The sequence below is a fragment of the Electrona antarctica genome (assembly GCF_951216825.1).
Source record: "Electrona antarctica genome assembly, chromosome: 8".
In the NCBI taxonomy this organism is placed as follows: domain Eukaryota; kingdom Metazoa; phylum Chordata; class Actinopteri; order Myctophiformes; family Myctophidae; genus Electrona; species Electrona antarctica.
Genome location: NC_136789.1, coordinates 42,281,177 through 42,293,359, shown reverse-complemented (window position 1 = coordinate 42,293,359; position 12,183 = coordinate 42,281,177). Strand labels below are relative to the sequence as shown.

The 12,183-nt window shown below is 42.5% G+C and overlaps 1 protein-coding gene across 10 annotated transcripts in view; it reads left to right on the top strand.

The window, feature by feature from the left end:
• Window positions 1-12,183, top strand: part of LOC306928533 (RNA-binding protein Musashi homolog 2) — a 324,724-nt gene that overhangs the window by 262,450 nt on the left and 50,091 nt on the right. For all 10 annotated transcript variants that reach the window (XM_079508745.1, XM_079508740.1, XM_079508741.1 and 7 more), the window contains one exon: window positions 4,387-4,501. In XM_079508745.1, the coding sequence (XP_079364871.1) occupies window positions 4,387-4,501 (115 nt within the window). The remainder of the gene's footprint in view (window positions 1-4,386; window positions 4,502-12,183) is intronic.

Sequence of the window (12,183 nt, the reverse complement as noted above, 5' to 3'; positions counted from 1 at the left end):
CACACGCATGCATGCACACACGCACGCACGCACGCACACACACACACACACACACACACACATACCGCAGTGTGCTCACAGCGTGCCACGTTGTGAGTTTGGGGATCAGCTATTTGTTTTTTTAATATTGAACGTGTGAGAACTACTGTTTTAGACAAGTAAGACGCGTAAACGCGGGAAGCGAATGAAGCTGTTGTGGCAGTCTGGCACACACACACACACACACACACACACACACACACACACACACACACACACACAGAGAGAGATTTACCTCAGATATTTCATTGATTGTTTCCACCTGTGTGTGTGTGTGTGTGTGTGTGTGTGTGTGTGTGTGTGTGTGTGTGTGTGTGTGTGTGTGTGTGTGTGTGTGTGTGTGTGTGTGTGTGTGTGTGTGTGTGTGTGTGTGTGTGTGCGTGCGTGCGTGCGTGCGTGCGTGCGTGCGTGCGTGCGTGCGTGCGTGCGTGCGTGTATAAACATTCAAGAGTGTTACCAGATTGGTTTTGTTGTGCGATGCGATGTCTTTACTAACATCCCAAATACACCGGATGTTGTTTTTGTTGACACCAGTCACAAGGTCCTGATTCTGGGCTGTGTCTTTGATTTGTACATGGACCAGGCATTCCTAGATAAACATACTTGGAATCATAGCAAAGCTATAGTTATTTTCTATAGTTTGCAGAAAGGCAAATGTGCCAAGCAATGTCGACAATCTGCCAGTAGTGTAATTATGCTGACATAATATTATTATTTTCAAGTATTTGTCAGGCCACCAGAGCAGCGCCGTACCCTACTGGTCAAAGCTGGAACTGCAGGCGGACGAAGTACATGCACGAGCCAAAGAGCGCGCAACTGGGGTTTAACACAGAGCGCTCCTTCATTAAGGGACCACTTCACCACTTTTCAACCTATCTTCATCCTCACTAATGATCATGATAAAATGCCACAATTTATTTTTATTCTTGCAGTGTCTCATAGGGGGGCTGTGGGCAGTTCAGAAACCCGTCCACCAGTGACATCATCAATGGGTAATCCAAGCTAATAGAAACTGCAGGCGTTCTATTCATGAAAAGTTGCAATGCGAAAATGGAAGCCATCGTTCTCACGATAATACAAATCTAACATTTTTCATTCAACTGAGTAGAAAATAATTGTGCCATTTTATCATGATTATTAGTGAGTACCTATTATATGAAGATGAAGTGGTGAAGTGGTCCTTTAATCGATTCAGGAGCGTTCATGGACGTTAGCATTTGGGCACCAAATGTTGGTTCTCAAATCAAGAAAAAGGCAGAAGTAGAGCGTTCTTCCGGGTGCTTCAAACACCAGTGAGTAACTTCCATTGAAATTCATAGCTGGGGACAGGGCAGTCCCAAGCGGCCAGCTTTGGACTGCCTGAGGCTAATAAGGAAGTGCCAGTAGGGTTGGCAACTCCCAGAGTTTCAAATAAGGGACACCTCCTGGCCGATCCACAAGCTCAGAACGCATTGCACCGCGACACGTTGTTGTGAGCTACTTCGTTGTCCAACAGAGTGCCACTGTTGTACAACGTAGTAGAGCATTAATTTATGAAAAAACATTCCTTGAAATATGGAGATTCAAGGTTTCTATCCAGCAGCGACTATATTGAGTTCAATGTGTATTTCAGTGTAAGGGAGTTTTCCGTCATGCCTCTCTCTCTCTCTCGCTCGCACGCACGCACGCACGCACGCACGCACGCACGCACGCACGCACGCACGCACGCACGCACGCACGCACGCACGCACGCACGCACGCACGCACAGAGAGAGAGAGAGAGAGAGAGAGAGAGAGAGAGAGAGAGAGAGAGAGAGCGTACATACTCCATGTGCCTGAAGCAAGTGAACTCCCACACGCTGACACCCAACCCAGACCCCAAGGCAGCTTGTCTCCTGGCTGGTTTTAAACCCACGACAAGGAACCCTGTCCTAGAATATATCAAAGACCCAGAACTGTGAGGATGATGTAGGTGTGTGACTCACCCCTGGGACTGCGTCCCAGCATGATGCTTGATGGGCCAACTCACTGGAAGTGGCAAGAGCCTTGTGGAGGGAACAGAGGACAGGGAGAGGGAACAGAGCCTTGTGGAGGGAACAGAGGACAGGGAGAGCTTCTGTCGGGTCTGCTTTGTCTTCGCACAATTCAGTAGTGGTGGAAAGTACTTACTTACTTTAATGGAGTATTTTCAATTTTCTATATTTTTACTTCGACTCCACTGCATCTCAGAGGCAAATATTGTACTTTTACTCCACTACAATTATTTGATTGATTTTTGATTATTATTACAAAACATACATTAACCACTTGAAAACTTGTGATTTCTGCACAATGAGTACTTTCTAATATTGGTATGTCAAGTACATTTTGATACCAATACTTTTGTGCTTTTACTCAAGTACATTTTGAATTCCAGACTTTTACTTTACTATTATTTACGAGTCTATACGAGTATTTCTACATTGCAGTATTGACCCTTTTACTTAAGTAAAAAAATGTGAGTACTTTTTCCACCACTGGAATTCAGCTATTGTGTCACCGGGCTGTGCAGACCTGTGAGGTGTTGTGTAGAGAAGATGTTCTTGTCCCAACTCCCACCCCCCACCCCAACCCACCCCTGCTTTAATAGTTGCTGTGTAATGACACATGGTGATGTTAGGGATGGTAAAGAGGCAGTGACAAGCTACAAAGTGGCACTAGTCTGTGGCAAGAGGGAACTGAGCGCTTCAGTGGGGCTGCTTTAATCCACTGAGCCAGCAAGACTGCCACTTTCATACACCAACAGTTAAAATATTATTCTAACACAGCAAACCTCATAGATACGAAATCTTACTTTTAGTTTCAACTCAGCAACTGTGTGTGTGTGTGTGTGTGTGTGTGTGTGTGTGTGTGTGTGTGTGTGTGTGTGTGTGTGTGTGTGTGTGTGTGTGTGCGTGTGCGTGCGTGCGTGCGTGCGCGCACGTGTGTGTGTGTGTGTGTGTGTGTGTGTGTGTGTGTGTGTGAATAGCAATGTACACCCCATGTCTGTCAGAATTGCAGAGTGGTCTATTTGTATGGATGCTGGGCTTTGCTTGGGCTGAGGGGAACACAGTGCCGGTGCAGCAGCCTGTCTTCTGTAGCAGACCAGGGTGACATGTGAAAAGGCAGTATCTGCGAAAAAGCCTGCCTAAGTGGAGGCAGTATGCAGAAGCCGGCAGGAGCCAGGAGGCAAACAGACAAACAGATGGACAGGCGTATGGCCAAACAATGCAGCGGAGCAGATAGATTGTTCAGCATGGTGAACAGACTCGGCCGACCAAACAACGGCCGATAGACTCGAGGCCTGTCAGCCCGACTCCCGTTTCTGTATAATCTGTAAGGCTAGGATAGATACAGTATGTGGTTAAGCCATTGAGACCTGGAACGCATCCATGTCACGTTAGCGTTTAACCACATTAACCATTAACCCATTTTGGGGCGGGAACCCCTTTTGGTGTTTTAAACATTGTTATAATTTAGCTATTGAAAAATAGCAGATCTACAAGCTCATAGCGCGCCACCGAGTGGCGTGCTATGAACTTGTAGATCTGCTATTTTTGAAAAATCGTTAAAATGTGCCTCAAATCTTTCCGAAAATTGTCATGATTTAGAAAACTTTTTTTTTTTTTAATTTCGACGTCAGGCCTGAATGGGTTAATGGGACTCTTCGCCCGCCTACTCTGCTCCGTCTCTCATCCCTTGCTCCTTATGCGCTTCATGAAGGAGGAGAACACTTCTGTCTCCAGCCATGGGGAAAATGTGTGTTGTGAGTGAGTGAGCCTGTGACAAAGTGAGTGAGCGCCAAAAAATAAATGCATGTATGGAAAAGAAGAGTTTTCTCTTCTGACTTGAAAAATAGCGATTCAAAATGTGTTTTCCTGGATATGTTGTGTAATGGAGAGAAAGTGTTGTTTGGGTCGAGCAGCTGGAGGAAGGTACTGAACATACTGCCACATGGAGGAGGTCTCTCTTGCTTAGGAACAGAACCTCTCCTGTGAAGGGTTACCGACATGTTTCTCTTTGAGAGAATGTATGTGTTTCCTCCAGGCATTTGGCATGTGCTCACTGGAGCCATGCCCCCCCCCCCTCCCTTTAATACAAAAGGAACATGATTTTAACTTTTACTCTGAGGCTTTCCTCTCAGATTCGAGGTGTCTAGCTGATGTATGAAAATCAAACGCAATACCACATCAAAGAGCGAAGACATTCCTGTCAGATCTGTCAACATGATCATGAGTCTAATTTTTGTTATTCTTTTTTTTGTTTTGTTTTGTGTGTGTGTGTGTGTGTGTGTGCGTGTGTGCGTGTGTGCGTGTGCGTGTGTGTGCGCGTGCGTGCGTCTCTACGTAGGTAGAATGTAAGAAGGCTCAGCCCAAGGAGGTGATGTTCCCACCGGGCACACGAGGACGTGCACGAGGGCTCCCCTACACCATGGATGCCTTCATGCTAGGGATGGGCATGCTGAGTGAGTACAACACAAACACAACCCCCTCCAACCAATGGGATTAGCCCTTTTACCCAGTACAGGGAAACTTCACCCTTTTTGAAAAAACATATGACGTTTAGAAGATTTAGAACACTTTTCTGGGGGTCTTTATGTGTGTAATATGTGGTTTTAGATTTAGATTTTAGCAGTGAGCCAAGTGTCTCTGATGTCATGGACACTGGGCTCACTTACTTCCTGGACTACATATGTTGTCTCAGTAAGACAGCCCTCCCCCTATCCACAAGGAGGAGCAGTGCACCAAAGCATTATGGGAATTGTAGTCCAGGAAGGAAGTGAGCCCACTGTCGATGACATCAGAGGCACTGGGCTCACTGCTACAATCTAAAATATCTAAAACCACATATTACACACATAAAGACCCCCAGGAAAGTGTTCTAAATCTTCTAATCGTCATTAACATATATGTTTTTGCAAAAAGGGTGAAGTGTCCTTTTAAGACCTGAGGCCGATCCTACAAATGCCTAAAGTAGTTCTCAAGATTTTTCAAAAATGTAAAAACAAAATTGTAAAACAAAATGCGTGATGCGCTGTGAGCTTGTATTTCTGCTATATTTGAATAGCCAATGCTCTCCTGGTTGTAATGGTTTAAAATAATGAGGTGTGAGTACCGACTCAACTGATCAACGCCACGCATCGCCAAATCGATTCCATTGGTTCATGGGTCAACCATTTCAAATGAGTCTGGCCCGGAGATGAAAACATGTTTTGGTTAAAATTGGTGTTGCAATTCGAAAAAGTCTCAATGGATCTCAATCTGAATGTGACTCACAAGAGAAACTTATTCGCAATGGTGATTCATAATGGCTTAAAGGTATATTCAGTGATTTCACTTCATTCAAATATCACTTATTTTTTTAATTTTTTTTGGAGAATCCTCCCTACTATAGAGTGTGCTGACCATATAAGGAGTTTCTCCCTGTCCCCAGTGAGCCCCTGGGGTCAAAAACCCTAGTTTCAGTTTTGGTGGCGGGTGGCAAAGCCTTCATCCAATCAGGATGAGAGGGGCCTTCCTCCAATCATGATAGAGTGGGGGCGGGCCTTGGTGCACATGCTGTTGGCCTGTTGCACTTCCCCCCACTGTAGTGCGTGTGCATGTGCACATTTTGTTACCGGGGCGGACTGGGTGGTTTTCCAAATCACCAAAATCACTGAATGCTCCTTTAACATCTGTTAGAATAGTCCTTCATTCATGTTTTTGTATTCTAATTTTAAGTGAACTGAACTACTGCTCAATTGAACGAATCTGCTCATTTGGATGAGGACCCCCTGGAACCTCTTCAAAGACCCATACTCTAGGATAGTTTTTACTGCCAGACTAGTGCTTTATTTTGCAGTACAAATCGTGGCATTTCCTGGTGCTTCTATGCCTGTACTGTACTGTATGTATGCAACTATAGTACTGTATGCATGCATGCATATGACAACTACAGTTGGAGGCCATCGATATTGTCCTTTTCTTTTTGCTGAGGTTTGCGTGATCTGCGCAAAACCCCTTTTGGTGTTTTAAACATTATGTTATAATTTAGCTATTGAAAAATAGCAGAAAAATCGTGAAAATATTTATTTCAGAAAACTGGAGGATTTAGAAGGATTTTTTTTAAATGTTGAGGTCAGGCCTAAATGGGTCAAATGATAAAGGACAATATCGGTGGCACCCAACTGTATATGTCTCATGCTCAACAATGGTGGTTTTGCACCAGCAGGATTTCATACCGGCAAAGAATAAGTATATGCAGCATAACAAACACATGCGTAATTACGTTTTGCACAACAAAACTAATTCAAACTCTGGTCTAGACAGGCCCATTAGGTGGCTGCTTCCCCTAATTAGGCTGCGTCAAGGTGTGCCATCGCTGGCCACAGTGGTCTATTTCTGGTCCAGTCTGGTATGGGCTGCCCCTGGGCATAACGGAGCAGACCAGGACATTAGCAGGCTAAATGAAGAGGAAAATTGGTGTAATGTCATATTAAGGATTCATCACCGTGTGTCTCCCCCCCCCTCTCACCTCGACGGGTAATGACAGGGACATGCATGTCAGGGAGAGATCTCATCTACAGAGACCTCAGCTGCTGGCACCCCCCCCCCCCCCCACCACCACCACCAACCACACACACACACTTCTCCTATACACACGCACACACACCCTCCACCCCATCCTCATTACCGCCCTGCCCATGCCTCTGGCTCTCTTTGTTTTATGATCCAACTCTATCACTTTTTCTTCTGTGTTCTGTTCATTTCTCTTTTGCACACGTCCTCTTCATCCATCTATATAATCTCTACAGCACTGTGTCCCAAACAGTGGGTCACAGGACCCATCTGTGGGTCACAGGACCCATCTGTGGGTCACAGACCCATTTTTATGGGTCACGACTCGAGTAAAAATCATATTTTCTATTCCTATTTTATTTAAAAATTATATATACTTTTATGATTTTTAAAACATACAAAGTAGTGAAAATAGCCCATCTATTATCGCATTGATTGACCTGTTGATTGTGCATAAAACACTACAGCACAAAAACATGATTTTGTATGATCTATGTATATTACATCAATCATTATATTTAATTGTAGTTGATAATTGGTTCCAAGTTCCTAACGTCTTTGAAGCATGGTGGTGGTGAAAGCAACATGGCAGAAACTGATGAAATCAATCAGTAGTCCTTTCAGATCAGACATGTTCAGCAGGGCTCCAGACTGAATAAAAAAAACCTTATTAGACAATCAATATGTTAGTCTTGTGTGCACCAGCGGTTTGATTTTAACCCATTCAGGCCTGACGTCGAAATTTAAAAAAAAAAGTTTTCTAAATCATGACAATTTTCGGAAAGATTTGAGGCACATTTTAACGATTTTTCAAAAATAGCAGACCTACAAGTTCATAGCGCGCCACTCGGTGGCGCGCTATGAGCTTGTAGATCTGCTATTTTTCAATAGCTAAATTATAACATAATGTTTAAAACGCTAACGCTAACGTGACATGGATGCGTTCCAGGTCTCAATGGATTAATAACGAGTCGTTTCTTGAGACATTACATGAAGTTACGTCAGACGCTTTGAAGAAAATGACTATTAAGCGTGTTTCATCAATGCACTGACTGACTGTACAGTGCAGCAGGGAGAAGAGACCCGCCTAATGATCGGCGTGCACGTTGCACGAATGCGATCAGCTGAAATGTAAACCGGCCCACTTTTGGTGCCCTGCTCAGGCACAGAGGTTCAGAAAAGGCAACTGATGATGGGGAAAAACTGACACAAAATAAAACATTACACTCAATTGGTACACACCGACCGGGCAGGTCTAGACAGGTTTCACTTGCCCGCAGGTTTTTTTTGTTTGTTTCGTTTTGTTATTATTATTTGTTTACCAGCCCTGGGCATCAGTTCACCTTACACTAGATATGAGTGACAACATGGCTATTAATGGTACAGGAAGTGGTAGATGAGACTTGTTGCTCACTGTGTGTGCTCCCTTTGTGGTGTTCCTGCTGCCGTTTAGGACTGAGGCCGATTCTAAATCTTAAATGTTTAATGAAAAACCTGTTTCTGTGTCAGTGGTGCTCAACCTTTTTCATCTCAAGGACCCCCAGAATTATCTGTATTTGGCCCTAATGGGGGGGACCCCCCCTCGTGGGGGGGACCCTCATCTGAAAATATGTAGTTTCAGGGACCTCCCCAGAGAGGAAAATGTTCGCTCTGAAAGAATATATATTCAAAGATTTGCGCCCACATTTTCATGATTTTTCAAAAACAGCAAGTGCCTCGCTATGAGCTTGTAGATCTGCTATTTTTCTTGCTTATGTTATATGCTTATAACACCGAAAGGGTGTTCCCGTCCTGAATGGGTTAAACAGACACGGTGACACAGTCAACTTCTGTGAACTAATGTCCCAGCAGTGCAGAGGACAAGCGTCTCTCCGCTGGGAGAAGCAGTCAGTGCTCATGTGAGAATAATAACACCACACTTGTTTGGAAATGCTCTTATCGTAATGAAAGAAAAAAAAAAGGAAAAAAAAGAAGCACAGAGAAACATTCCTTTATGTAATTTGCTTTGGAAAAGGCGACCCGAGGCTCATCATTTAACGCGCATGCTTCTTTTTATGCCCAATCTCATTAAAGCCATCCCCAGCTCCTTTGTTTACTGCCTCTAATCGAGGCATTTATCTTTATTGTATTGTGCCCCATGTATGTTTGCTGAAATTAATACGCATTTGAGCCTGGGCGAGGTATGGGTGTAGCAGATGGATAATTGATTTTAAAGTGAATCAGAACTGTTGAGCCATAAAATAGGTACATTAGCATGCATATTAATGAGGCAAATACGAGGGTTAAGAGGCAACGGGCCAGATACACTGGCAGCCTTTATTTACTGAAATGGTTCTTCTCCTCCCATCTAAGCTCATCTCATCTGTCTTTTACTCTTCTCTGTTTATTTATTTTTTATTGTCTAATCCCGCTTTCCTCCAACCTCTCACTCACGGATAGAAAGTGAAAATGTGCACAACATAATCTTCAGTGTTAATTCAAAAGTTATATAGGGTGAGGTAACAACAAATATTTAGTAAAGAAAATAATAAATCTACAGAGCTTAAAAAACTAATGGAATATAACTATTGCTTTTCCCCAAACATAATTAATATGATTGTGAAATAATTACAATATTTTTTTTACGGACCATAAATTATATTAGTGTTTTGTTTACCTCAGTAAGCTTTAGCTGACAGACGTAATTTGTGTTTGTTGGGGTAAGGTGCAATTTTACCCAAAATATTTCAAGGCATTCATTGCATTACAATGTTGCAGAATACATACTGGCTTTGTTGCCTAATGGATGTGACAGGGAACAGCTAACCTTATTCAACAGAGGTGTTGTAAAAGTGTGACATCTTGTCTATTGTTCCACATGTGTCCGTTTGGTTGCTTTTGCACATTCTGAGTTAAATGAACACAGAGGATTGTAAAGTGTGCACACACTAATGCGTGCGTGCGTGCGTGCGTGCGTGCATGCGTGCGTGCGTGCGTAAATCTAGTAGTCCCAGTGACATGATGCATAAGGGAGAAAAAGACATGAGTTATAGCTCCTTTCACTTCATATACAGTACATCCTCTGATCTTATATAGCATCTGGTGGTCCATCATTCAGATTTGTCATGATCTCATCACTGTTGCCCTCAACAGGGAATTTGTGATGGCTACAATATGATTTTGTACAATATTTCTATTGGGACACAACAACATTAGAGAGAGAGAGAGAGAGAGAGAGAGAGAGAGAGAGAGAGAGAGAGAGAGAGAGAGAGAGAGAGGCTCATTACAGCACCATGGACAGCGACATAGTGAGCTTACTGTTCACCACAAAGAGAACAGTATTTAACAGTAACAGACCATAGTAACAGAATCAAATATATGCAGATATTGTCGGTAACAATGTTCTCAATTTTGTTTTTCGCCAATTTGTGTCAGTAGCAATTTGTAAATCTGTCCAAATATCAGACCTGCCTACTTGCTTCGCTTTTGTATTCTAATAATCGTCGTCTTTCATCTTCAGTAGTAACTTAGAGTTACTATAGCGAGCCGCCAAATCTTTGAATGATAGGAACTTACCAGTTGAAAGCAAGTTAATCCATTGAGACCTGGAACGCATCCATGTCACGTTAGCGTTTAACCACATTAACCATTAACCCATTTTGGGGCGGGAACCCCTTTTGGTGTTTTAAACATTGTTATAATTTAGCTATTGAAAAATAGCAGATCTACAAGCTCATAGCGCGCCACCGAGTGGCGCGCTATGAACTTGTAGGTCTGCTATTTTTGAAAAATCGTTAAAATGTGCCTCAAATCTTTCCGAAAATTGTCATGATTTAGAAAACATTTTTTTTTTTAATTTTGACGTCAGGCCTGAATGGGTTAAACCACTTGAACATTAGCATCCTATCCTGGTGGGAACAACATTCACCAAAAATAGCAGATCTACAAGCTAACAACGCCTCGCAAGGTGAGGTGTGGAAAGAAAAGTGAAAGTGAAGAGTAAAAGTATTGATGTTGATCAAGTATTGATGAAGTTGTTAAATGTCTGAAAATGTGCCTTAACACGAATTCAACATTGTCATACACTGATGACAGCCCAAGTCTATTGTATGAAGCTAAATCTATCAAAAGGTTTTATCTGCAACACAATTTTATACAACATGTTGCAGTTGCATGCTTCAGGTGTGTGTGTGTGTGTGTGTGTGTGTGTGTGTGTGTGTGTGTGTGTGTGTGTGTGTGTGTGTGTGTGTGTGTGTGTGTGTGTGTGTGTGTGTGTGTGTGTGTGTGTGTGTGTGTGTGTGTGTGTGTGTGTGTGTGTGTGTGTGTGTGTGTGTGTGTGTGTGCTGTTGTTGTTGTCTTTTGACCGGACATTCCCACTCCTCAGCAACTTCCGAACCACCTGCTCCGGAAAGATTTCCAGTCCCAATGCAGGGCTCTAGGTCATTCAAAAATGATTGAATTAGTTTTTAATTTATGGGAAGAGAAAAAAATAGAATTGGGGGACTTTCTTTTTTGGAAAAAATAATAATACTTAAAAACACAATGTAGAAAATCAGTCTGTGTGTACCTCGTTACCTCATTGTGGAAGAGAGGGGACAAAACACCTGGGAGAAGTTTTTATTTTTATTTTTATTTATTTTTTTCATTTTCAGGTCAGGAATAAATTGAGCTTTTTCATTGGCAGCAATCATTGTATATGTAATATTGTTATTACCCAGGTCAACCTTTCAAATTTCGCCTGGCAAAGGCTCCGAGGCATAATATTGTAGAGCAGGGGAATGCACCATTATTAAAGTGAGGTGTATCTGTGGACTTCAAAGCAGCTATGATTAAATTATCTGTCATTTAATGATACTGGAAGTAGCTCAAAACAGCATTAATGCAACTAATACTTGTGAATGTAGTATGGTTGATATCTTTTCATGGTTACAGTAATTGTACAACTTGAAACTGACAAATCTCTCTAGTAGTTTCATCTCTGCCACAGAGCACTGTCTGCGGGGCGAATGCTCTCTGAAATTAACAATGCAGACATTCAGATCATGGCAAATCATGGCAACCAGTTTATCAAGCTAGACGCTATCCTAATTATCCTTTTACTGTTACCAAGGTGTCGCTTATAAACTAAAATAAAAAAGTGTCTTGTCCTGTTTTCCTCTTTATTAATTTTTTTTTCTCAGTCTTTGGATGAAGGCTGTACGAGGTTGATTAATACATCAAGGCTGAAGAAAAGTCTTATTGAATGACTACACAATCGCTGACTCACTCTATTTTTATTTGCGTGGCCCCTCAAAGGCAAGCTGTCTAGAACATTGTTTTACAAATACTTGGACGCGACCTGAGATATTTCAATTAGGTCGGCAATATATATATATATATATATATATATATATTTCCAACCATTGGTCTGGATAAGTATCATCTGAATATCCTCTGCTAAGTAAAGTGTGAATTTATAAAGACAAAACGAAGAAATCGATCATCATTGCTGACTGACGTCACAGATGACTGACATCACAGGCTGGAAGAACAAAATAAAATGCTAGTCGCACACTGAGGGCTCCAAGCCTCCAACGCCACACTGAGGGCTCCAAGCCTCCAACGCCACACT